This window comes from Ostrinia furnacalis, unplaced genomic scaffold (genome assembly GCF_004193835.3).
Source record: "Ostrinia furnacalis isolate ACB-3 unplaced genomic scaffold, ASM419383v2 OfSCF1638, whole genome shotgun sequence".
Lineage (NCBI taxonomy): Eukaryota > Metazoa > Arthropoda > Insecta > Lepidoptera > Crambidae > Ostrinia > Ostrinia furnacalis.
This window is the reverse complement of record NW_021131877.1, coordinates 1,305,184-1,332,901: the sequence shown is the minus strand read 5'-3', so window position 1 is coordinate 1,332,901 and position 27,718 is coordinate 1,305,184. Positions and strand designations below refer to the sequence as shown.

General features: G+C 37.1%; 1 protein-coding gene across 1 annotated transcript in view; it reads left to right on the top strand.

Moving 5' to 3' along the window:
- The window catches only part of toy (twin of eyeless), a 61,606-nt gene extending 34,711 nt beyond the window's left edge, over positions 1-26,895 (top strand). Inside the window, exons 5-9 of the mRNA XM_028305172.1 lie at positions 9,913-10,065; positions 11,502-11,584; positions 19,291-19,472; positions 21,254-21,414; positions 25,683-26,895. Coding sequence (XP_028160973.1) covers positions 9,913-10,065; positions 11,502-11,584; positions 19,291-19,472; positions 21,254-21,414; positions 25,683-25,771 — 668 coding nt within the window. The 3' untranslated portion in view covers positions 25,772-26,895. The remainder of the gene's footprint in view (positions 1-9,912; positions 10,066-11,501; positions 11,585-19,290; positions 19,473-21,253; positions 21,415-25,682) is intronic.
- Positions 26,896-27,718: the final 823 nt, after the last annotated feature.

The window sequence follows — 27,718 nt, the reverse complement described above, 5'->3', positions numbered from 1 at the left end:
TTTATTACATCACTCAATTTGATTGACATGGTCTCCAAAAATTTAACAAAACTAGACACAATTACACAAAGTGATTCAATGTTTGTATCCAATCTGGGCATCGAACCCAGAATCTCCGGAACGAGAGAGCCTAAATTCCAACCACTAGACCACGAAAGAGAAAATCATGAAAGCAAATGGCTTCCAATCTGGCTAAGAAAAAAATGTAGTAGTTAAATAGCACCTCGTGACAAATGCATAAGTTCCATAATACTTTGAAAATATCCATACCCATTGTGTCGAAAACTAGCAAAATCAGTCCAAATTCTACACATCAATACGTTAATACTCGTATGTAGAACTTATATTATTTGATAACATCAATTAGTAAATGTATTTGTGAACATTGTGTGGTGTTTGCTTTGATTAATATTGTGAAACATTAAACCGCAATATACAATAATACTAACAGCATGCCCTGCATGGACTTCAACAGGTGATTATTAAATATTACAACTAAACGTGATGTATAAAATCACGATTTTCAAATAAGCAATGAAGCTTTATAATAGGCTTATTTCATTAAGGATTATTTCCAATTTAATAGTCTATTCACGTTAAATTATATTACGAGTATGTGATCCTAATGATAATAATTTAAAATCATTATATTAGTATCGAATTTTACTAATTTCCTATGCAAATAAATGTAGCGACGTAAGTAACTTTTTTAAACATTGTGAACTTGTATTTCTAGCGATGGGACTTACAAAAAATTGTCTGTAACAATAATTACTTAAAACAGGAACATGTAATCCAATTTTCTCAAAAGTGGGGCATTCATTTTTTTAGTATAAGCCCGATTATTCAATTCGATATTATTTTAACTAACAATTATCTACACAGTGGTACCAATAACCAGACACCAGCGGGAACACAAAATTAGACAATATTTGCACAGTGGGACGCGGCACAAATAATTGCGCAAATAGCTTGTACACGGTATAAACACACACTGGGCACATTGGGCCACACCGGACCGCATACTGACATAGCGGTTTGGGCTAATCATCTGATAATGTGCTGTGACAATTGGCAATTGGAATCGGATTAGTGCCGGTCTATTACTGATGCATACTAATTCTAAAGCAAATTAAACATTTATTTTATAACAACAAAAATTTTAAATAAAAAAAAATTACTAGGATTTAAAATGACAATACCTTGTTTTAATCCGACAAATTATTATTGCTTTGTATTACTTAAAATATACACAAAATAATATATTACTTGTTTTTGAGATGTGTAATTTTCTGCCGAACTTAACTTAATTTTCAATAAGTTTGATAAACGACTCAAATTACTTTGTAAAGGAACCATTTAACTTTTATTTACTTATTGCTTCATTATTTGTTCCACTCAACCCGCCATACCACACCACTGTGCTTTAATCGTTTTAACAATTGACTGCAGTTTAGCACGTCTCCGTTACATGCATTCTACTGAAACAATGCGTTTCAAGTACCTCGTTACGATGGAGTCGAGCGTACTCCAGCGTACTTTATCGTACTTCGAGTACTTAAACTATTCGACACGTGTAGCAGTCTTTCATTGAATGTTTGCTGCTAAAGTAATTGGTAGTAATTGATATCGTTTTGCGGTTAAAAAGGCAGCTGATTTAAATTCGTTTTGAGTGTTCGAGGGGTTTATTATTGAAGTTTCTAACTTTATTTATTTACTAAAATGAGGTAAATATGAATGAAAACTACATAATATTATTTACCATATCTCGTACCTTGTAAAATAAAATAAAAATTAAATGACTATACTATGTGTTTCTAAGCGAAAACACAGGTTTTATCTCACATATTAATTGAATTCCGAGTTATGATGTGAATATTTTTAAAATTTGGCATTTTCCTTTTTTCACTGTTTTTCACGTTTATTAGGTCATCAATTAATGACTGAAATTTTATAGAATCAATTCTTATGGCCAGTTTTCTTTAGTACTTTACAGATACCCTCTCCACAAGTCCCTACTGCAGATCTTAATCTTTAGCTCTACCCTTAAGAATAAAAGACATGCTTACTTATGTTACCCTATTAGAGGATAACATCCCCCGACATCCCCAGATGATCATTAGTCGACCAATTGCCCCACTCTCCTGCCAAATGACAATAATAAAAACTAACCTTATCTACCCTCGCTGAGTAATTTAGATGGCCTGCTGGGAAGTCGAGCCACCATACAAAGGTGTAGTGATACCACCACTTGAGTTTTAAAAGGGACACAATAATTTAAAGGGATACGTTAGCGATTTGATGCTAATTAAGTAGAGTAAAATTTGGTAGCGTTTCCAAGTCACAACTTTAAAAAAATATACATTATTTAGTCAGTAGTTTTCAAATTACTGTTTGTAGGTACTTAGTACTTCCAGTTGCTTAGTACCTAGTAAACAGAGTCACATGCTCGTACTTTTGGCAACTCATACAAAGTACATTTACTGATTAATGTAAAGTGTAATCGTGATTATCCACTAGTTTTTTAACTATTTTAATATTCTTATTCCTGCTCCCTCTATTAGGTCATCGGCCCACTTTGTGGGTGGGCATCTCACGCTGCGTTTTCCTCCTCAGCTCCGTAGCCTCCACTGCAGAACCTTGCTATCCCATCGGCCGTCAGTTCTGCATACAATGTGCCCTGTCCATTGCCACTTCAGCTTGCTAATCCGTCGTTGGCTATAATAGGTAATAATAAGTCGTCGTCCCTCGAATAACAACGAAAATAGCAACCAGTGTCACCAATATCATGGAAATTCCCGGAAAAGGACATCGTCAGAAACCGCCTAAAAAACCGCCCAAAAACATTAACCCATCATAATTATTTTCTATTTTTTTTAATACATTAAGCACCCTTTCATTCTAATGGACACTTAAGCATACATTGTCCTTTACACTGTATGGATACCCTAATCGTAACCAGACTGTGTCGACCCCCGCAGTCCCTTGGCACTCGTAACTGTGTTTAGGTGGCGTTTAGTTCGAGGGGTCTGCGCTCTGTGGTCGTGTTTAGGGCACCATCTTTATTTAATTTGAATTGACGATAAGCGGTGCATTCGTAGGGCTAATAATGTTCTCACATTTGTTATTCGTTCGTTAATAGAGGTATACTGAGAAGTATTATTTATCATCATAGTCATCATTTCAGCCATAGGACGTCCACTGCTAAACATAGGCCTCCCCCAATGATTTCCATATTGATCGATTGGTAGTGGCCTGCTTCTAGCGCCTTCCTGCTACCTTTATGATGTCGTCGGTCCACCTTGTGGGTGGACGTCCCACGCTGCGTTTTCCGGTACGCGGCCTCCACTCCAGAACCTTGCTGCCCCATCGGCAGTCAGTAAGAAGTATATTTTTTGTTATTTGAGTCAAAATAGGCCACGTACCGGTAAGCGCAGCGTAGGACGTCCACCCACAAGATGGACCGACTCCTCATAAAGGTAGCAGAAAGGCGCTGGATGCAGGCCGCTACCAATTGGAAATGATTGGGGGAGGCCACAGCAGTGGACGTCCTATGGCTAAAATGATGATGATGATGATGATGAGTCAGATATAATGTAAATAAACTATCTTCTGCTTGCGGTAGTGCTCACGTGAATTTTGCTATAAAACAGAAAAACTCTAGCTAGAGCGTCTGGACAAAAATACTTATTTTTATTTATTATGAATGAATACTAATTATAAATAGGCATTTGTATTATGAAAATTAATGAGTTTTGACCTCAAAATGTCATCCTTTATTTCATGCTATAAAGTTTTTTTGCGACATAAAACGTAGTATGAATGCAATAGTTGCTTATGAAGTCGAAATGCATCTTGAAAAATTACATCTGACTCTGAATAAGTACATAAGTAGGTACTCGAATATTATTTAACAGGAATTTTGATAACTTAGTTACTTAGTTACTTGATATTTTTCAGTTTATCATTAGTACGCGTTTAATAATTATTGATAATATTAATAATTATGAAAACCATTTAAATTGATGCAATCAACTTTCCCTCATAGACGTCATGATACTCACGCCCGTAGTCACAAAACTCACAAATGATGCTTGTTTAAGGCTGAGTTGCACCGCCTTATTTGAACCGTGAAAATAACGATAACCGGAGTTTTTTGTATGGAGTTTGACAGACTTTTGACGTCTGCTAAAGTTAAAGTAAGATGGTACAACTCAGCCTAAGTGAAGCACCAAATCGAACGCACAGCGTTGAATAGAGCTCTGTGATTGGTTCGTGTGTCACCCTGTGCGTCCACGCGCACTGTGAGACCTCATAGTAATGTTTGTGAATACGGGCGTCAGTTATACTCTTAATACGTTATTCACATTAGTATGTAGAGACGACAGCAAATTAAGCTATACATTATAGTATCTTACTCAGTCGTAATAGGTGCTATTTTGCAACAAATATGTATAATCTGATGTGGTGTTGACTGTACGAAGGCCGCGATATTTGTCCGCGTGCCGAATCGAGCGAACTGTCCGGCTGCGCGGCTGTGAGCGAGCGAAGCGTTTTCATAAGCGGTAGCGGGTGAAAAATGAACAAATGCAGGCCACTTACCTTCGGATTAAAGATATAAATAGATCTGTTTATTTATAGTCTTTGACTTTTGATGAGCAGATATATTTATTACCTCGTTTCAAGATGATTGATAACACCTATTTAATGCCGTTCTGATTCCTTCTTCTTACGACAAACCGTCCACCAGCAGTCAAGCCGCGTCCAGCTGAGTGAGAATAAATCGGCAAGACTTCAGTTATACCTATCTAGGATAGCTGAGCCTCTAAACTTTTAAAATACAGTATCTTATTCGACAGGTGCACTGTGCAACTCAGTCCACTATAACTCGCGATCTGCTGAAAGATCTAATGACAACGATCTAATACCTCTCCGTTCGACCCTATCTTGAATACCTACCTCTCTCTGTCTCATATCTTGGCAAATGTCAAATAAACAGCAAAGACTTTCCGCCAGCTGTCAAGCCGCGTCCGGATGAGTGACAACAATTAAATAGTTTCAGGTATATCCGCGGTAGCTAAGCCTCAACACTTTTAAAAATCTTATTTGACAGTCAGTTTTTACAGCAAATAGTGAAATCAGCCCACTAACTGGATCAGCTGAGTGATAACTCCGATCTAATGCCTCTCTGGCTCTTATCTTGGCAAATGTCAAATCAACAGCGAAGACTGTCCGCTAACAGTCAAGCCGCGTCCGGCTGAGTGAGAACAAATTGGCAAGGCTTCAGTTATACCTGTCCATGGTAGATGAGACTCAAAACTTTTAAAACATAGTATCTTATTTGCCAGGTCAGTTTGTACAGCAAATATGAACTCAGTCCATTATAAGTCGCGATCAGCAGAGTGATAACTTCCGATCTAATACCTCTCCGGCTCCTATCTTGGCAAATGTCAAATAAACAGCGAAGATTGTCCGCTTGCAGTCAAGCCGCGTCCGACTGAGTGACAGTATCGATCTCGCACAATCGCGCGTCGCGGCTCGCCCCACCTACGCGGCCACGCCGCACGCCCGGATAACTCCAATCCCGCTGTATCTGTCCAGGGCTGCCAACGGAAGTTTTCAGATGACAACAACTTGAAGGCAACGTTTTTTAAGCCATCTGACATGTACGGACCGAGATAAGATCGCATTTTGACGTTTACGATAAATATTTAAAGATATTTCAAGAATAGAGCAATTGCTGGTAAAAAACGAAGTGTAGACAGGCCAGCCAAGATCTGGTGAAGGTCAAGGGATGTGAGCAGTACAGGACCTGTTGTGGAGATCTATGTCCAGCCGTGGGCGAGAGTTAGGTTGAAACGAACGAACTAAGAGCTGACTAAAAAAAGTCATCTTTTGCGCATAAGTTTAGACTATTTCACGTTTATTAAGGTCCTATTTACAACTGCAAATATAATGAAGACTTGCTTGTGACAACCCTGCATCTGCCCAGGCCGACTTTCTCCGCTCCCTTTGTACCTTATTTCTCCAATTTTTCCCGGCCCCCACTTTTATTCCTTTTCTTATTTTCTCACTACTAGGTATTATTTTCTCTTATGTATTTCTCGTGTTTCTTCCGAGGCCTTCCTCAAGTTTTCGCTTCAATCATTTGTGGGTGGATTGTGGGTAAGTGGTTCGATTTTTTAATGAATTCTTCCTTTATACGGGACGGGCTGTAATAAATGAGGCCCGATTGTAAGAATACTTCAGTAACAAAAGACCCGTGAGGTGTTTTTTGTGCCTATGTATTCGGATTGTTTGGGTTTTTGGCTTTATATTTTCTGTTTTCATTATTATAACGTAGGGATTGTTTAATTTTCCTAGAACTATTAAGAAATATGTTTGAGCACGTGACTGACCGTTTTAGTGTTAATTTCGTAAATGTGAAATTAATCACAATTTCACACGTTTTATGACTGAAGTTTACTCATTTTATTTAGGTACTATAAATCAAGATCAATTGGTAGTGGAGACCAAGATCACTTTCATTTAAATAAATTGTTAAGTTAAGCCTAACTACGTAGACTCGTTGACTTGTTAAAAACCAAATTGTTTAACAGCTCGTTAGCTCTTAAATAAAGAAGAAAATACACTTTCTCCTTCCCAATAAAACGTTATGATTAGGTAAATTCCAGTTTACAGTCTCGGTCTTGAGACAACGCTATCACTCAACTGTCACATTCCAGGAACATTCCAAAAGCCATTACCATTCGACTGAAACGCGAACAAATCTGCTGTTTGTACGAACTCATTAGCCTACGTCACGGTGAGACGAGGCTCACTGCGGGCGGTGAGATAGCTCGTATTTGGCAAAAAAAAAAAGAATCGAGTGTCATCCGTTTTAAAATGCAAAAATTAAAAGATTGATTTTACAATGGCCTTTATTTTTATTTCAGTATTCTACTTCTAAAGTGAACTTACAGAAACAGTAAAAGCTTTGGGAAATTGTGAAAATGAAGTTGAAAAATCAGAGTGAAACGTAGATTTGGTGTTTTTAGGTAAAAGCTCACTTTGATTAGACCTAAAACGGATCTAATTCGTGTAAGTTTTCCCTAGAATAATATGTTTTTAGGCTACCGCTGAACCAAGTTTATTTTAATAGACTTTAAAGTAGATACTTATTATTATTATGTGGATAATGGAAAAACAGATAAAAGAAATTACTGCATAAAATAAATAACATTGAAAATCCAGAGTTAAACACATAGTTAGCTGCAATAAAATGTCATAAATTTAAAACACAAAATGCACATTTGCATGTTATCTTATCATCATCATCATCATGATCTAAATTCTTGCGCTGCTTCTTCTCAGCACTGGCCTATATTACTGTCCCGAAGCAGAGGTAGGGTTAAAAGTGCTCTTTGGGAGCCTACTTGCAAAAATAAACGATTTTGATTTGGATCAGAATTGTATGTAAAACCTATCTTCTGATAAAAAAGTTAAAAGCGAAAATGACCAAGTCTCGTGTCGTCATTCGTCCAAGATTGGAAAGTCCGTGTTGCTGTCAGTCAACGACGTCGAGTCGTGTCGCGTGTCGAGCATCAATCATTTTAGGTAGATCTAGTTCGTGTGAGGTACGAGTACCTACTTTAAACTTTTATTTTGGAAAACATCACCCATTACAACTACCGCCCGTATTCACAAACGATACTTGTTTAAGTGCAGCAAATGAACGCACAGGTTGAATAATGAATAGAGCTCTGTGATTGGTTCATGTGTCACCTTGTGCGTCCACGCGCACTGTGAGACCTCATAGTAATGTTTGTGAATACGGGCGTACATAACGTACCTACCTCCGTGTAGGTTGATAGGTTGAAGTACTGTCGTCTGTACGATGTTGATGTTTAAGGTGGAGACAAACTGTGTACAGCGAAAATTAATGTGGGTATTAATCTAAAACGTTTAAATAACGGTATCGTTATAGTCAATGAGCTGCTGTCATGTCAATGTCACACTAGAAACGGCAGAATAGAGGGACACGCAGGGATAAAAGCACAGAATAAGTAATTGACAAAAGTTAAGTATCCAGTTTTATTTATGAGAATAGCTCTACCGGTCTCTAAACGAAATCAAATCAGTCTAAGTTAGTAGTAGTAGTTAAAACTTATATGATAGAAAACAGTCACAAAAAAATTTATGAATGCTTTGTTAAAGATTAAACTAAAATTATTTTTCCTCAATTTTTCTCACTTTACCATAAATTTCGAAGAGATCTAGTGATTTCATTTTCTTAACTCTATATTAAAAAATGAATATGTGTAGGTACGAAACACTATAAAAAAATTAATAAGAGAATGGATATTAAGTTCACCGTGTGCTTTGTTTTCATCTAATCCTACACAAGCAACCTATTTCTCCAATCTCACACCGAACCTGGCACCGCGCCATAGCTGCTACATGAGCTGGGTAGCAACGTGTGATTAGTCATTCCAGTCAGAATGCCCAGCGTTGGGCATTGGGAGTGCTTGTGTACTGTAGCCGAAGCTTGGGCTTTGCTGAAGTGGGTGAGAAAATTCGCGCGAAATAAAATAAATTTCTTGAGATGTTTGGTTTTTCCTGTAGGAAGAATTTTTTTGAATTGTGTTGATTAATACAGTTTAATAACACAGCTTAAAAAGAAGATACTTTTACATGTTTCATTCTTAAGTAGGTAATTTTCAAGGTGAACATATAAAAAAAACTATAATATAAAAATTAATCGCAAAATGTGTTGGTAAGCGCATAACTCAACAACGCCTGGGCCAATTGTATCAATTTTGTTCGTTGAAGTCGAAAGATGGATTTTACGGCGAGAAAAATTCGAATAATTTCCGGGAAAGCCCCAAAAACAGCCCTTTTTCAAACGGGCGAAGCCACGGGCGAAAAGCTAGTACATAAAATTTGACGTACACAAGCACTGTCACAAAAATATGTTACATTCGAAACAAATCGTGTACTGAAGCATGAAATCTTCATTACCCTAAACCGAATGCAGAAAACGTCCAAAATTTCCAGTTCAATTCAGTTCCTCTATCCATCACTGTTATTATCGGAGCCACGAGGGCGTGACGTCACAAAAATGTGACAGATTGCATAACATGGCCCCCATTCACGGGAGTCAGTTACCCGTGCACCATTACCGGGGATCGACCGGCTGTCCGTAAAGCAAATTAATCAATTAGTTGAGGGCACAGAATTACAACTAACGTTTAATTCTGCTACCCTTAATACAACCGACAAGTATTGGAAGAGCCCTCGGTCTGAAGCAAACATGTGACGTCACAGTTCAGTCAGAAAATTTTTGTCAGATGCAATTCCGCTGACGCATTGGTTGATAGTGGAGGTATTGTTGATGAAGAGGCTCAATACTCACTACTCACTACTCACTCCCCTCGGCATCAACAAAATGCGGCATTTAAACTTTTGAGAGCAGTCTGTTGCAATGTTGATTGTTGATTGTTAATGTTTTGTGAGACATTCGTTTTGATGTTACCCTTTATTAGGGTTGGAATAAATAGCGTGTAACATTTTAAAACGTTTGTTGACATAAATATGATTTATATTTTTAATGAGACGTAATGCGATGTTTTAAAATATAGGGTGTTTGCATTTTATTCACTTGCTATTTGCGTTAGATGCTTTACGTAGCTATTGATATTTGATTAAATGTTTTATACCATTTCATTCAATATATCAGTCAGTATAGTCATTAAGAAAATCATTGGGGGAGGCCTATGTTCAGCAGTGGAAGTCCTGTGGCTGAAATGGTGATGATGAGTCAGTATAGTTCCTTGTTCTTATGTAAAATCAAGCTATGTTATCTATCAAAAAAGCAATAAAAATATTGATTAATATGGGTAAATGGTCTAATTTTTTATTCTCCTTTACCAGCAGACCCCCTCCAATCCGAAGCTGGTTCGGACGGGAACAGCGAGCACGCGTCCTCAGGGGACGAAGACTCCCAGATGAGGCTCAGGCTCAAGAGGAAGCTGCAGAGGAACCGGACCTCCTTCACGAACGACCAGATAGACAGCTTGGAGAAAGGTGAGCATTTTGAGTCTTATGATGTACCTAGGTGAGAAAGTGCAAGTTTCAATAGCTCAATAACGATGGAATTGTATCCCTAAAGATGATTATTAAACTAGAGCATTTAGGTATATGTAATGTAACTTTCTTACGAATACAGCTAAAATTATGTACGATGTTTTATTCGTGAAAGGGTAAATACTAGAATATATCAGAGAGTGGCTCGTTGTTCTGTTACAAGTAAATGCTCTACTAGTCTATACTACCTTATTATCACAAAATGAAATGATGAAAAACTACACTGCAAAAACAATATGAAAGAAAGAAAGAAAGAAAAAATATTTATTTGGTATCAAAGATATTACAATACAGATCAACAAAAGAGCAAACCTTATAAGATGATCCTTGTAAGATGAAAATTTATTTGTTCCATGAATTATGAATTTGAATAATAGAACTGAAACGACGAACGAATGTGATTAAAATGCCGCTGCTAATTAAAAGTTGAAAACAACACCTAATGGGCTATAATTAGACATCAAACAAATTAAGCAAACAAGTTTCCACGAGTTCAGTAAACCCTTGTTTTCAAATTCTACACTATGAATTCTAAGAATATCACTCAACTTCACAAATACGCCCGTACATTGCAGACAAAATGAAATCTAAAAACACCCTGTATTAGTCACAATACCTCTCATTAAGCTTTCAATGGTCTTATTAATATCTGAATTGGACAAACAAACAAAAACTAAGATTAGTCAACATCGTAATTGGTCTGGGTGCCACGTCTGGAGAGGCTGGCAAATAATAGGGGACGATATTTATATTTATTTGCTAATAACCGTGTTGGTAAACAATAAATAAGATGAAAGGGACATTGGGAAATCGGTTTATGAGTTCCCCGGGGATCTGCGGGTGTGCCAATATGGAGACCGATGTCAATTGTGTGACTGTGCAAAGAAACGTTATTGGATTCTTTCTGTTTGACGCGGTTTAAAATACTTTCCTGTATGGAGTTTGTTTCGATGTATGGTATATTTTTTTGACTCAAAAACTTGTAAATGTCAACTCAATGTTTTTGATTTGAAGAAATGAAGCGATTCGCTTTTGTTTATCACGATATTACTGAGTAAGCACATCTTAACTCATCATCACTTGTTTTTCATCAGATAATACTAAAGTCAAATGCAGACTCAGTAAAAAAAAGCAAAAGTATTTATTTTGGCACATTCGCTTTTGAAAATATGAGTATGACACACACTGAAACACTAAAGTGAAATATGAAGATTATTTTTTTAAGCTCTATTAGTTTTACAAGAATTTTCATGGCTGAAATTCATACTTACCCTTTTTGCATTATATCACTGTAAAGAAAATGTCTTTGCCTTGTTCCAGTCACCTATAAAAAAGTATAAAGTCACAATGACATAAACCGTTTTTTATCTGTGCAGAATTCGAGAGGACCCACTACCCAGACGTGTTCGCGCGGGAAAGGCTCGCTGAAAAGATCGGATTGCCTGAGGCACGTATCCAGGTAAAATAAAATCCAGTTTACCAGCGGTAAGGTGGCAGTATCGATACCTAGTCTATGGTATGCTACCAACTAACAAGTTTTAACGCTATTTGCTTTGTCTATGGAGTTCTAACACACTGATTAATGGGTGATTTGGGTTTTTGTAGAAACTATACCTACTGTTTATTCATGGTTGAATGTTATTTTATAACACAGGTTTATGATAAGTACTACCTGGATTTCTAAAAGAGTAAGCTGCCACAAAACAGTTTTTTTTTCAGGTTCCATTTTGCAGGTTCTTTGCATGTAAAATGTTTACTATGCCTCAAAATACATACCTTCTAATGAAACATGTAGACCGAAAGAAGACCCATAATAATTTAAATTCGAGCAAAACAGACCTAATTCCAACTACACTTCAATTTCGCCAATCATCACTAATTAATTCCGTTTTAAATAAAATCTGAAATACGTTAATAAAGCCGTTCATAAGGCCGTGTTTACACTGTCTGTTTGCGTAGGCGAGGCCTCGTGTAGATGCGTCTTTGGCAAACACGTTAAAAAAACAAGGGCGGCCATATAACCCCGCCAAGCGCGTCGGCGCGCAAATACACCCTGTATATAACAAGCACATACAGGGTTGCCGGCCTCATTGTAACCTATTTTTTAAGGGAAATCAATAGAAAATATACCTACATAAAATGTATACCTTTTTTTTTCAAATACTACAACGCACAGTCGTGCTACAGTTTTGGTGTCATGGTTTTGGCCGGTATTTTTTATTTTGGACCAAAAATAAATGAATCGTGGATGATGTCCTTTGTCTATATTATTGCATGTACCTAGTTTTGTTTTATAACACAGACGTCACAAAATATTAGCTCTACTAAAATAGCACATGTAAAAATCTTTAGCATTTTTTTTTGTTGTAAAAATAAACGTATTAATGACAAACAAATTATCATCTCTACATACATAAATAAATAAATAAATAAATCACTGTAATGTTAAATTAGTTTGAGCGCTAACTTAAGACCTCTAAAGTTGTGCCGTTCTAACTTTTTTTAAACTTAAAGATTATTAATAATTTCTAGTGAAAAAGTTCCTCATTCCTGTTAAACTCTACAGAATTTCTTAAACTTATTAATTGAAAATTTTCATGTGACGAATATGAGTGATACACTACTAATTTAGTACTAATTAAGTGTTAATAAATGCAAATTATAAAACAGTTTTAATCTAATCTATCTATTTAGTACTACTTAAACTAATTACCAATATACCGAAGTAGCCACCCCTGTGTGGGTTCGGTACATAACTTTGTAAATACCGCGCATTGTGTTCGATAGTATGATAAATATTGTTTTTTTTTTCTTGTTTGTTGAACGATGCCGTTTCTGTATTATTATGTGCATAACGATTTGTTTTTGCAAGTTATTTTAGTGGGGGATGAAGATGGTAGGGGTTACTTTCGCCATTGGAAAAAAGTTTGGTCATTATTTGACTTTTACATTTTGAACTATGTTGTTTGTTCATTAGAAAAAAAAATTGCGTTGTACTTAGCCTTATTTTTTGTTTTTTAATTTTTGTCAATTTTTTTTGAGTAAACTGTAAAAAAAAAGAGAATACATTTAGTTTTGTGTGGAGCTTTTATCCCATATATAAAAAAGTGAGATTTCATAACTCGATTATCACTAAAAAGCACATCTCATACGCATCACATTTAATAATCGTTCCGTCGAGTCACGATGCCAACAGTTTAAAACGTCGTTTGTCAGGAGCTTGGCTGTTGGCTGCTGTATGCCTTTGCCCGGGTGTAGCCTTTAAAAATGTTGGAGCACTCAGCAGTGTTCGGTACAAATCGAATTAGACCCATATTGTGTTCTGCACTTTTAATTTTTGAAACGATGACAACGTCTTTTGTAGGGCAGGGAGACTTGTTTGTAACCCGATTATAATAAATAAGATTATAATTCGATTTAACCTTTTAGTGGAAGTACTAAATAAATAAAAAACACTTTTCGTTAACATTTCATTTAATATCATTGTTTTTGTAATGCAACTTTTACGACAAACTAGTACTACAGTTGCCAAACTAATTGTTTTATCATAAAAACCATTCCTCTCGTTAGAGAAAACTTTCCGCAAGTTTTCTCGCTTTCTTGTTTGGCGAAAGAAAAGGAGCAAAAAAACAAAATGGCGACACCGTTCCGGGCTAAGCTCAAGAGCTCTAACATTAACCTTTCGTCGCCGTTCGTTAACATTCGGCACGCACGCGGTGCAACGTCACATCGGCCGGTCAACAAGTACCTGCCTGTTTAGGGCTGCCACGCTGCACGTAACTTTGAAATCAAATCAAAAAATCTAAATTTTTAAATTATCATTTGAAATTGATTAAAATTTTAAAATCCCACTGATACGAAGTAATTTGACTCTGTCATTGAGCGGTCGACAAAGACATGGAGCTCTGCCAAAGTCTTGTCTTTTTAGTCTCCAAAACTTACATGCTTTTAAAACTCTAATAAATTGGTATTTACTAAGCACGCGTGCTCAATCATATATCTCATCTTTATCATCAGTTGAAATTAAAGTACAAACTCAGTTCCAAAGGGTACAAAAATGATCACATGTAAAGAACTAAGACCACTATTTTATTGACACATCAACATGTAAATGAGGACATAACAATTGTAAAATATCTTTGTAATAAATATTTCTGATTCTGAAACCATAAAAAAGTGAGAAAAAGTCTCTAAAATTCCCTGACAAAGCCACATTTTCTTGGCGATAAATGCATTTACTTACTTAGAACGCGTCTTAGTTTTTACTCGTGTAACTTTAGTCGTTAAAACATTTCGCCAACAGAGCAGCCCTAGCGGTTTCCAAATTACCTACAAGCCACATTGAGTTCCAATGGCACCGCGCAAAGTTCTCTTTTCCTTGTCGCTTAATTTGACGTTTCGTGCAGCGTGAAGTGTCACGTCAAGGCGTATTAGGTTTAAATGTGACAGAATAAAGTTCACTTTCGCTTACGAGCCGGTTCGTGTAGCGTGCACATCATTTGGTATTCCGTCGGACGGGCCACGTGTTGCCCGGGGTTCAAGGCTGAGTGGGGGGTGTTTGGGGAATGCTAAGTGGGGATGGATTGAATTACGCTGGACTGGGATGCAATTGGACAGCTGGGTGTTAGGAGTAGTTGGACTTAAGATTGAATAGGTTTATTATTATTATTGAGTTTTTTTAATTTAATTTCTTCGATAAAAAAAGCTTTCGTAGCATTATCTCGGCAGATTAAAATTCAACTCTATTCAGCTTTTGGCAATTCTTATTTTATGTATTTTCTAAAAAATAAAATAAAATTATGGAAAAATACTAATCAGTACTAAGTAATAAAAAACATACACTCGAATTGAGAACCTCCTCCTTTTTTGAAGTCGGTTTAAATATGAATAACCAAGTAACTACTTAGCTTTAATAACATTCGGTGTTTTTTTCTGGTTACTTAAGGGGTTAAGGATATTTAAATTGTTTGTAGAAACGATGGTGCATCAAGAAAAACATTGTGATCAGCAATATTCAACAAACGCTGTGTTCAACTCGTATTTGTATAGTGCAAGTGCAAATATGTATTATAATATGAATTCCTCAATATCCCAGCTTAATCATAGTCACAGCACGGAGGGGTAGTATCGATCCTCTACAGGAAGAGGGCTCGCTTCCGGAGGGGTGTTTTGAAAAATTGGCAGCGACCTCCAACCACCGGTCTTTTGCCGCCAAAACAAACCAAAATACACCTTATATCACTATAAATAAAAACATTACTACCCCCATTTAATATCGGCACGAAATAGGTAGACAGATCCGCGTTAGAACTGTGTTCTGATTTATCATGTTTTTTGTTTGTGCCGGTCAAAAGAAGGCTTTTGTTACTAGAAATAATTACCGAATTTGTTTTAAGTGCTCGCTGTCCCAAAAACAAATGAAAGTAACTAAAAATTGCAAAAAAAATCTTAATAGAGAATTGAGAACCTCCTCCTTTGTTTGAAGTCGAAAGATTTTTTAGATATTTCTTTCACAATTTGAAACTGGCTGGAAAACAAAAAAAAATTCAATGACAATATTATAAATAGGATTTCTTTTTTTATTCAACATTAAAACCTTTTCAGTAGTTTTCAGCAATGCCATACTTCTAGCTAAAATAGCCTTTAATCCAGATCATAAGTCTTAATAAAAAAAAAAAAGTTTTTTTTACACGCCTGTTTTGGATCTGTATTGTTGTAAACCAGTGTAAAATTCCATGAAGTTGCGTTATAATTCAAATTGCTAATGAACTAACTTTTAATGGTAGACAACTTTTAACGGCACTACAATTATTTGACTAACAAAAACTCCGCCTGAAAGTAGGTATTTTGAATAATATCGTTACCAAACGAAACAATTACGGGAACAAGTTGTTGTCGAAATAACGGAATTATGGTAAATCCTATTTGGGGGGAACCCTTCTGTAATATTATTCCAACGTCACTATACTCGTTTTCTGTGGCGTTAGACGGTTATAAGATTTTTAGGGCGCCATTATATTGCGATTTGTCGCTGTTTTTTAAACTTTCGTGATGACAATCAATCAATCGTGAATCAATCATAACAATAATGCATGAAACTTTACTCAAATACCTAAAACACTATTTTATAATGCTACATTACATATGTAGTTTAATCAAAGTATAGTAGAACTATAGCTTTCAGATAAAAGTAAGAGAAAAGTAATTTGCCAAAAATACTTTTTTTTTTTTAATGATAAAATTCGTACCTCTTACCTTTCATTTATCTAAAATTTAATCTTTAATTTTACTTAAACTAACAAAATTAAACAATTAGTTAATAAAATGCGATGTTAAGTGCACTTCTTAAACATAAACATAGATATAGCATCTTACAAGTCGTGTCCACAAAACATCGTGTCCGACTAATCGCAAGCGTGTGGCGCCCAACCGCCCTTCCCGCCCAAGTACAGGGCGGCGTAATTTGTGGCACAGAGCGAGGCGGGAAAAAGGTCCGTCATCGGCGTCGGAAAAAATGCCCGAACTGTAAGACTGAATGGGAAAAAGTGGAAACGTCATAATATTTTACTGGGCTTTTAGGGCGCAGGCACAATGGCGGCTTACGTAATAGTTTCGTTTGAAGGACGTGTGGGATTTGGATTAGTGTAATGAGAGCTTTCGTTTAGCTTTTGTGTATTACTTAGGGCTACTTCAAATGTATTGTTTTACGGTCCTTTTTGTATTTATTGGTATTTAGTATTAACTAGACTTTAAAGCACTCAAATTCATCCGGATCAAAACATAACCCGTTTAATATTCAATTACAATGTACCTACCTAAGTATTGATTATGTTTCTAGCCAAATAATAAGTAAAGTAGTTCATTTAATTTATTGTGATTTTGTTTTGCCAGTGTACCAACACCCTTAGCATCCCTTCTTACGTAGGTTTTGCGGGGGTCGGTATAAAATATTGTCGGCAACATTCTAGCGATTTTGTCGGAGGCAAAGCAATAATATTATGACATATTGCCTCTATGCGAGCCCTTTGAGCCTACCAGCGTTTCCCTTCACAAGAAATATCGACGGAGGGCATAATAATAAACGTTTTGTGGAACTATGTATGTGCATGAATGGGGAAAGGTTTTGCGCAAACCAGTAAATAGTACAAAGAATTAATATGTGAAAGTTTTTATTTGGACATTTTGCGGTGAAGCCATATTTGGGCGGCAAACATGTATCAGGACGAATTAGTCCGTTAGTTTCAGACATTACCAAAGCAGGTACACTGTTACCTTTTTTCTAACGTGTAGGTTGTAGAAAATACGGTTACAAATACAATCACAACTCTGAAGTGGCGACTTGGACTAAAATCTGGTGCTTTTATGAGCCGCTAGAGATGCCTGACATCTTTCAATCGGACTTAACGTGTCCCCGGAAACACAGAATCATATTTTTATATTGTTAGTATGGAGGTAAAGATGTTTACGATCCCATTATACTTTTACGAGATACTGATCCACAGTCCTTCCCCTAAAATATTAATTTCCCAAAGTGACACGACTATTTTCTCTGTCATCAAAACAAATGTCCCATCCCATACATAAAATTGCAACATTTCATATGTCCAACACAATAATGAATGAAAACATTTATATCTGTTATGAATTGTTACGCCCGCCTTTTTCGTAGGGCGGGAAGGCACGGCGGCCATATTGCGTCGCCATGACTGTCGGCGGCGGAAGTGACGCGCACGTGAGGGCCACTTCCGGTCCGCGTTCCGTTCCACGCAATTCAATGTCACAATATTGTGTCCAAGCTTACGAGTAGCTTGCTTAATTGTTCGCGACTTTGGAAGGAATTTATGTTTGGAGAATGTATAAATTGTAAATGTAATGCTTTCTCTTTTGTTTACTTATTGTGTGTATTGGTTTTTCCGACCACGATGTTACCGGGAAAATGTAAAGCTGTGCTTTCGACAAATAAGGGGAAAAAATAAACATGTTTCTTCTCTGAATAAAATAAAACGATATTGAACGATATAAGCATGAGAAACGTTTGTAAAGTAAGTTCATAAATAGTGTGGAAAGCAGAAAATTACTCTAATTAATTGGACATTACTTACGAAATTAGCGACCAACTGATAGCGTGTGGCGGTGGCCTATTAAACTATTAGTTACTAGTATATTAACTTTATTAGGTCTTAATTACACGCCATGGCGATCACGTGTCGCCGTCGCGTTAGAGCCTTGCCTTCATTATGGGGTTAAAGTTAATAACTTGCTAATGGGATGCGCGGTTATTTTCATGTGTCGGTTAAATTGCGATCCGTTTTGGGCGTTCAGGTTACGATATTTGGGGAATCGATTTCACTTTGTTTTAACAGTGTAAGTAAGTTGTAACTAGTTTATTTACTTTTAATAATAAAAAATACTGTTTATATGTGACCTACTTACTGCAGAATGTTATCTAGATATTGACTAACGAATCAGTGATCGCGATTTCTAAGAAAAAAATAAGGGATGTGTTACGAATCTAAACTAGTATAAAAATACTTACCTTCGATACGTAAAAACAACAACGACGAAAATGAAATTCAAGTGGGGTGGACCTTTGGTGCATTGGTATTTATTTAATGTGTTATTAAGTTTACATTTAAATAAAATACCTAATAGGATGATCGCATTAAAAACTAACGTGTTGTTAGCTCCAAAATCCTGCTGAAAATTCTTGAGGGAAGTCCAAGTTAGAGTTTAGGAATTGGCCCGGTTTCTACCAAATCGGAGTGGAGAGGAGACGAGATGAGATTTGTTTTGAATAACGAAACAGCTTTAGGTTATTTCCAAATAACGGGACTATTCCCATCTCTCGTTCCTACCGCTGCAACTCCTGTGTAGCCAGGATCTACAGCTTGACCGCCAATAAAAACCCAACCAATGAAGGTCAAGTTTGTCCCGGGGTAACTTTCCCCCGGGACAAACTTAACCTTTTGTCCTGACCTGTCATTGGACCCGCAACGAAATTAATCAGAAGAACATAGGAGGAGTTCGAAGTTAAGGTTCGACTTCATTATTTCCACATCTCCTTTGACTTGGAAAGAGGATTTTAGGTACCTTTCAACTAGACCAGAGTAGTTTAGAAGAAGGTAGGTTTTATGGACTTTTTTACTAACTATCCTTCCCCCACAGGTCTGGTTCTCCAACCGGCGAGCGAAGTGGCGTCGGGAGGAAAAGCTCCGGAGCCAGAGGAGGGACGCACCAGCGGCTTCGCCCCCGGCGCCGCCCGCGCCCCGGCTACCACTGAACGGCGGGTTCAACTCCATGTACAGTCCCATACCGCAGCCCATTGCTACTATGAGTGATTCTTATAGGTAAGTTTTGATGTTTGACTAAGGCTGAGTTGCACCATCTTACTTTAACTTTAACAAACGTCAAAAATCTGTCAAACTCCATACAAAAAGCACCGGATAATATTAAAGTTACGGTGAAAGTAAGTTGGTGCAACTCAGCCTAAGTTTTTATATCTTTTGTCTTCATATTTCATTTACTTAGTAATAATTAACTTCAAATTATATTCTACGTTACTTACGAGTACATCTTGTAGTTGAATAGGCGCTATTTACGTAAGAACACCCTGGATTCTTAAGAGATGGGGTGATGTTGTGCCGTCAATTTTATGCTATGAGTGTTGTCGACTGTACCTACATCCAGAATTTCAGGTCCATTATGAGATTGTAGATAGTTAACAGTTATAACGAGTGTTAGATATTAAGACCACCTTATGTGAGAGACAATAAGACGTCTCCTCCCCATTCCCCATAATTTAGTAGTGGTATATTTTCCTAGGTAGGCTAATTCTAGGTAATGAGTCACAAAACCGCTTCTTTCCATCCCTTCACTGATAACCTCCCTCAATTCGATACCACTTTCGCTTCCTAATGTCAACATAGCAAATTGAAAAATATATCTACCTTTTTTTTCCATAGTTAGACGTAGGTACTAAAGTGTCTTTTAGTATAAAGAACCTGAACTATAAAACTTGAACAAGGGTTACGATCACTTCAAGCTTCAAGTCAAAGTTTCAATGTTAAGATAGCTACCTCCCCCAGCCAGATAGTCGATGAGGCCGTTAACCTTTGAGCGCCAAGTTTGACTGTAAACTTCAAAGTTTTGTCGTTAGTGTGCGTCGGCTTTGAATTAGGTAGATAAGTACTTGACGGTGTATTTGTTTCTTATTGTTATAGTTATGAGTAGACAAATCGCGAAGAAAAGTTTATCATAAAAGTTACAGTATCATAATGTTTATAAATGAAAACTTAAGCTCACGAAGTCATTTCAAGAAAGCTGATACTGCACGTTGCAAAGTTTCAGACATTATCGAACTAAAACACTAAAAAAAGTTCGAAAACTTGACGTGAAACCCGATTTCCATAGACAAGGACGTTAAAAAGGTTACAAGTTCCCAACGCCATCTATCAGCGGGCGGTGAAACTAATTAGATTGCGCGCGAAATCGACCGGCAAAGGTCGCGCTTTCTTGCGTTTCCCGCCAATGCATAGAGACGCCCGCCGAAGGTCGCCGGTTTCCACTTGAATTGATTTTTAATAGTGAACTACGGACTTTAGCTTTTGTCGTCGGGCAAATTAACTTAGTCGAACGAGAAGTTTCCCCTTTAGTTCAGTCTGCAGAATAAATTTTATTATGCGAGCGCTTGACACTTTTTTTTTGTTGGCAACTGATAGAAAACCGATAACTGACACGCTGCTTGTTTTAAAAGTTGCACACTTTTTCATAAGAAATTGTATTCCAACATAATTATTTTCTCGTAGTTTTGAAATTCGGAGGTCGGGAAATTGGTTTTAGGTTATTAGAAATGATGTTAGTAAGAGTACTATAGACTAGTCTATTTTTTTTTTCTTTATCATCGCGATAATAATTTAATCTTCCTCACAAAATTTTTTAAAAATTATAATTTGTCATTATAACCATTTCCATCATCATCATCACCCTACCAATGTCATCCTTGTGCTAGTAATTGAACATCGAAATACCAATCCACAGCGCCAATAATTAATCTTTTTCGTACCATCATCGTCACTGATCATGATGAATGATGATTCATCAGTATACTAACTCCTCCTTTCTCCCTTAGCTCAATGTCCGGCGGGCTATCCTCCTCGTGTCTGCAGCAGCGCGACGGCGGCTACCCGTACATGTTCGGCGACGTGCTCGGCGGCGGCGGCTACTCGCGCGCGCCGGCGGCCCACCAGCAGCACGCCGCCTACTCGCAGCCGCAAGCCGCTGCTAGCACTGGTGAGTGTTCTAGAGTGTTCTACAGTCTTATTAATATAACATGTACGATGCGTGATGGTAACTACGCGCGCCGGCGGCTCACCAGCAGCACGCCGCCTACTCGCAGCCGCAAGCCGCTGCTAGCACTGGTGAGAGTTCTAGAGTGTTCTAAACTGAAGATGTACGATATGTGATGGCAGCTACTCGCGCCGGCGCGGCCAACTAGCAGCACGCCGCCTACTCGCAGCCGCAAGCCGCCGCTAGCACTGGTGAGTGTTCTGGAGTGTTCTAAACGAAACATCTATGATGAGCGACGGCGGCTACCCGTACATGTTCGGAGACGTGCTCTGCGGCGGCTAACAGCAGCTCGCCGCGTACTCGCAGCCGCAAGCACTGGTGAGTGTTCTGGAGTGTTCTAAACAAAACATGTACTATGCGCGATGGCGGCGAGCCGTAAGTACATGTTCGGCGACGTGCTCGGCGGCGGCTACCAGCAAGCTGCTGCTAGCACGTGTGAGTGAAACACTCACAGCTAGATCCTTTCAGCAACTACTTAGCATACAAAAATTATTACCAAGCTAATTCTTCCCTAATTTTATTAATCAGATAGGTGTGTGAGATAATCGTTTTTATTATTTTATAATCAACAAAGATTTATTTTACTTTTCAAAAGCATTGATTGAACGTATATTTGCATAATATAAAAACATTTGAAAATCGACGCAATGGAGATGAGAGGCCATCGAAAATATTTACCAACTTCGTAATAAAATGTTTTAAAAAACCGCTGACTCAAGAGCGAGGGGCGTCTGGCTGAAGACCGCGACATGACGGGGGAAACAAAAAACGAAAGAGGAGGGAAAATAGGAGTTCATGCCACGATTGGATTTGCCGTTGTCTGTTCCTTACAAATGGTTTTTAAATTGATTTTGAATATCGAATGCTTTTGTTAACAAATAGTGAGATTGCGGCGGGACTATTAATTTCGCGCCCAAAATGAGGTTTGAATTCAGACTTTAGTTTGTAAAAACGAATAAGCGAGGCGCCTCGTAACGTGCGCGTTCCCATTGTTTTAAAAAGCAGTAACTTTCGCATTTGGTATTATATATCACACGGCGGACATTTTTAGCTGTAGGTGGCGGAAAGCGGTATGAATTATTGTTGTTGGGCGGTTGGCGGCATTGTGCGAGTTGCCAGCGCGCGGGAAGCTGAACAAAAGAGTTTTTCGCAATTCAAAATGCACGCTCTCGTTTCATTTACTCTTTTGCACACTTTCGACGCTGCATTGCCAGCTTCGTGGTATTAAATAATGCGGATTTGTTCTACTTTTCGCTTTTTGGCGCTTTTCTTTAACGGATTCAGTGGATTCATTGAGATATTTTGCATTTATTTGCGCGCGCGAGACGGGATTTTCAGTTTCAGATGTCGTAAATAATGTATCTTGCTTAACACGTACAAATTTCGCAATATTTTTACTATAAAATCATTGGTCTTTGTGGCTCATATCTCTGATTCCAACTTCTTCAAATTTTCAAAATCGTGTAAACTGTTCCTAATAAGCTACCTAGCCACTCTTTTTCTTCATAAATCAAATGGCTTAAATTACGAAATAATAAACCGTATCAAAAGGCACGTAGGTCACAGTTCAGTCCATTGCCTAAGCGCGCAGCTGTTTAGGCCCGATAATACGTTTAATGAATGTAAGCCCCTAGCGCCCCCTGGCGTTATCGCAGCGCTCCACGCGGGCCATCGCGCGTGATTTGTGCGGAAAATCGCTATACAAAGCGAGTAAACACAAGCGTGCTTTAATGCTATTGAGTAGCTATATGAGATATTGAAATCAAGCTATTCGCTATTAAACCGTGATAAAGGTGACCGTATAATCGTTAATTAAACATAGGTACCTACTTAAGTAAGTAGTGTTTTCAGGACTCTGAAAATAAAAAGTTTATTATAAAATCTACAACAATTGATTGTAGAAGTCAATGTTGTGGGTGAAAGATGTCCACATGAAAGGGAGTGAAAGATGTCCGTATGATAGGGGTTGAAAGTGGTTCTCAATATACCTAACAAAAAGGAAGGACTGAACGGAAACATGAAAAAAAATACTAGCGTTACAATTTGTATGGGAAAGTGACTTTTTGTTCTTGCGCCATTTCACAAAAACAAGGTTGCTTGTATCAATTAATTAACTGTAAATTAATTAGCAATCAGCTAAAATAATAAACCCATACGACAATTTAACCGTCCCAAAAATAAACCGCATTTTTACGAAGTAAAGCATGAACTTCGGAATGAAATAGTTAAAATATAATTAATTGGAATCCACGAGCCGTGATGAAGTTTATTGAAAACTGATGGCAATAAATTGAGCGTTACTTTTCTAATAATTATCTGTGGTTATAACGCACAGATAAAATACAATATCGCCACAGTTTTAATTATGTCACCATAGCAGGATTACCGGCAATTTAACATTTTAAATGCACGTTATTAACAGTTTGTTGGCCGGTCAAATAGATTGTTTGAACGTTATTTTGAAATGGTCAACATTTTTACCGCACTGTTTTGTGTTGCAAAATAATTAATAGAATACACTTAGCCAAATTGGGTGGTCTGATTAATTAGTAAATTATACTTTAAACAAATATTAACATAAATTACTTAGATAGATATTTGCATCGACTTTGACTCTACTTACAATGAACATTCATGTTATTCTATCCGCTGCTGTAGGTATGCATTCTTTTACTTTAAAACAGAAGACTTATAAATTATTATTTCTTTTAAAATCAGTCTAAAAGTAAACGTTGAAACGTCATAATTACCAAAATACCTAAGTATTACTTGGCAGCTCCCAACGATATACCGACGCGACGTAATCGAGCCGACCGCGCGCCGATAACGCGATTGTGTGCAATAAACGGAATGGCGCAATCCTATTAGACGTATGACGCGGACGCATGACGGAATTGACGGACTAATAGCGTCAGCGCCGCCAGCGATGCCCATTCGATTATAGCATTGGACGTTTAGCGATCGATTCTGTAATCGGTCATCAAAATTGGACACGTCAACCTAGAATTAGATTTGGGCGTTAAGAGCAACGAGAGAGAAATTAAACAGATAGATTTCTGCTTTTAAAACTGTTACACCATAGTTTGCTCCCAAGATAGTTTTGTAGTCAACTTGTAGGAAACTGCATATCCAGTTACATATTTTAGCAATCTTTAGACGTATGATGCGGACGCATGACAGACTAATAGCGTCAGCGCCGCCAACGATGCCCATTCGATTATACCAGTCGGACGTTTAGCGATCGATTCTGTAATCGGTCATCAAAATTGGACACGTCAACCTAGAATTAGATTTGGGCATCGTCAGCAGCGACGAGAGAGCAATGGCAATAACAGTAATACAGACTTGACAGTTTTATAAGTTTACGCAGTTTGCTGAAAGAAGTTTTGCTGTCAACTTATATTCAGAAGCTGGGGTACGCCCATGCCGCCAGCGATGCCTATTCGAGTAGAATAGTCATCGGGCCTACAAAATCCCATGTAATCTTGTAATTTTTTTAGGACACTGGCCTACTTAAATAACGTCACTCTTACCATAATAAAACCGATATTTCATGAACAACCATTACACATTAATATACAAGAGCAAATTTTAAAGCATGACGTCCAGATTAGCAATGCCTAACTAATACTTGGCGTCAATTAGTGTGGAATTCGCAATCCTATGGCATATGATTTTGACGCATGGCTAATAGGTAGTCGGCATACCTATATGAGCATTTAGCATGCCATTTGAATGATAGAATAATACAACAGGAGCATTTGCATAATTTGGATGAGGTATACCTATATGCAAGCAGATAATGATAGATATTTCTTAACTTTTAGATTAGACATTTTAAAAATTTCATGACATACTTAAATAATAAACTAACATAAAAATAGAGTAAATAGGCCATTCAACGCATCCCGAAATAAGGTCGGTCGGACTAGAATTCGATGGTTTTAGACTACGAGGAATAAACCGTAGGAGAAAAGTTTATTATTTCCCAAACGTCTTGTTACCCACTTAGGCACTTGGTTAAAAGTTTTATAAACCCTAAATTAAATAAAACTAACAAAAAAAAATTTAACTGCAAAGAATCGATTTCTATTTGCATTGTAAAAGCGCTTTTAAAAAAGCCTACTTGCATAAATGATTGAGTTTTGTGACTTTTTTTAAACAACATAAAAAGCTTTCTATTCCCCTTCTAATCGCCACTTTTGTTCTAGGTGTAATATCGGCGGGCGTGAGCGTGCCTGTGCAAATACCTTCCCAAGGGCCGGACCTCGCGTCGAACTACTGGGGCCGGCTACAGTGATCGCAGCTCTTCGGGTTCCCTCGGCTGCTCTCGATGCCCGAGAACCCGACCGAGTCGCCATCTAGCGAACTCGCGCACAACTACGCCGACCTATCCATGAACGCCCTCAACATGACTGCTGGACACGATGCCAACATACCAGAATTACAAGAAAACAACTCCGTATCCTAAAGTGTTTGGTGCGTTATCATACGAGTACTTTCCTTCGTGTAATTAAGGCAACTGATGATGTTCAAACTTAGTTCTAAGTCGCTGTGTAAGATGAATTGTATTGGAACTTTTTTGGCAAAATGTAACTGTATAAATACTTTTTTGAATCGATTTTTAATGCGGTACAATTCATCGTGCACGGCCATTTACGTAAGCTAGGAAAGCAATAGAATGTAAATATAGGTAAGCGCCATCTATTGTTGAGTAGTGAATTCTCGCTCCGTTGACGAAGGGCGGGAAATGTAAATTGTTTGTGCCAACGTTTGTAATAATTGAGTGTTATGCCCTTGCCGACAACCCTTTTGATGTATGTTGGGGTGCAAAATTAATGGTATAGATGAAAAAATGTCGCAATGAGCTTCGTTACAGCGATTTGTTTCTCTCCCCAACAAATTGACACACACTAACCATGTTTGTATTATTATTGTATATTACACTAATAAATGTTGTAAGTACGTTCGCAGTTCTATAGCACAGACTTTGAAACGAATTAATTTATTATTTATAAATTATGGATAAGGAGATCGATATTGCTGTGATTATAATGTAGTAATAAATTATTTTTACCATGGTGGAAAACAATATTTTGAAATTACATTTCGGAATACAATTTGGGAAGTCAAACATAAAATTCATGTACAAAACTGTATACTTACTGTACTTAAATAATAATTAATTTGGTTGTAATATAGCATTTCGTTTACTAAAGGATCACAATACTGTATTAAGCATGAGAATATTAATTTTACATTTTAAATGAATGTGAATCATAATATATTTTCAATAAGAATAAATGCAATATGGACGAGGTATAGGAGTATGGTAAATTGTATGTAAAATAGGTAAGAAGTAAGTGTAAAATAAATTATTACTCGGATGTAAGTGCATATAGATTGAGGAGATTACAGTGAAATTTATTAATAAATATTGCATTAACCATTTTTTATTGTTTCATTAAATCAAAGACATAAATGAAGTAGGATTAAAAAAATATTTTTTTTGCTATTAATTCGAATTAACTCCGCACTTCAAACTAAATTGATACTCTTCATAACCATAAGTATCAGTTAAACAAGCCCAATACAGCGACCCCAAATAAAGTTATGATCATTTATAACGACGTAAGCGAACACTCGAGTGTATCAAATGACATAACAATAGCCTAATATGGAATAAAATATTAACAATGACAGCAGATGGCCGAAAGTGCACGCGAAAATAAACGCTATAGACAGTGCTGCCTCTAGCGGCGCGAAAATGAACCTTACGGCGACGGTGCTGCCCCATTGTTTCGGCGTAGGAAATTATGCTGATAAGTGTATTTGGGCGGTACATATTATTATTTGCGTGTAGGGTCAGCAACGTGATTGCATAGTCATTCAATTAGCTTAATAATTCAATAAAATTGTAAGAATATTACAAAATACGTAAGTATACAGTGTGAGGGTAGGTTGTGAAAACCTGGTGACGAAATGGTGGACGACTGATTCTGCAAAATAAAGAAGACTTGAAGACATCGTATTGTAATGAAGGTAAGAAATTTTCTACCTAGCATTTTACTTAAAATTTATGATTTTTATAGCGCTTTTTTCACTTGAAAAAAAAAACATTATATTTATGTCATATTATTTTCATAGCAGTAATAAAAATATGAACAAATTATTAGATTCTGTCGTATTTTTTTAAATTACAATTTAAGATTTTCCTAAGTATTCATCATTAAATAAAACCACTTCT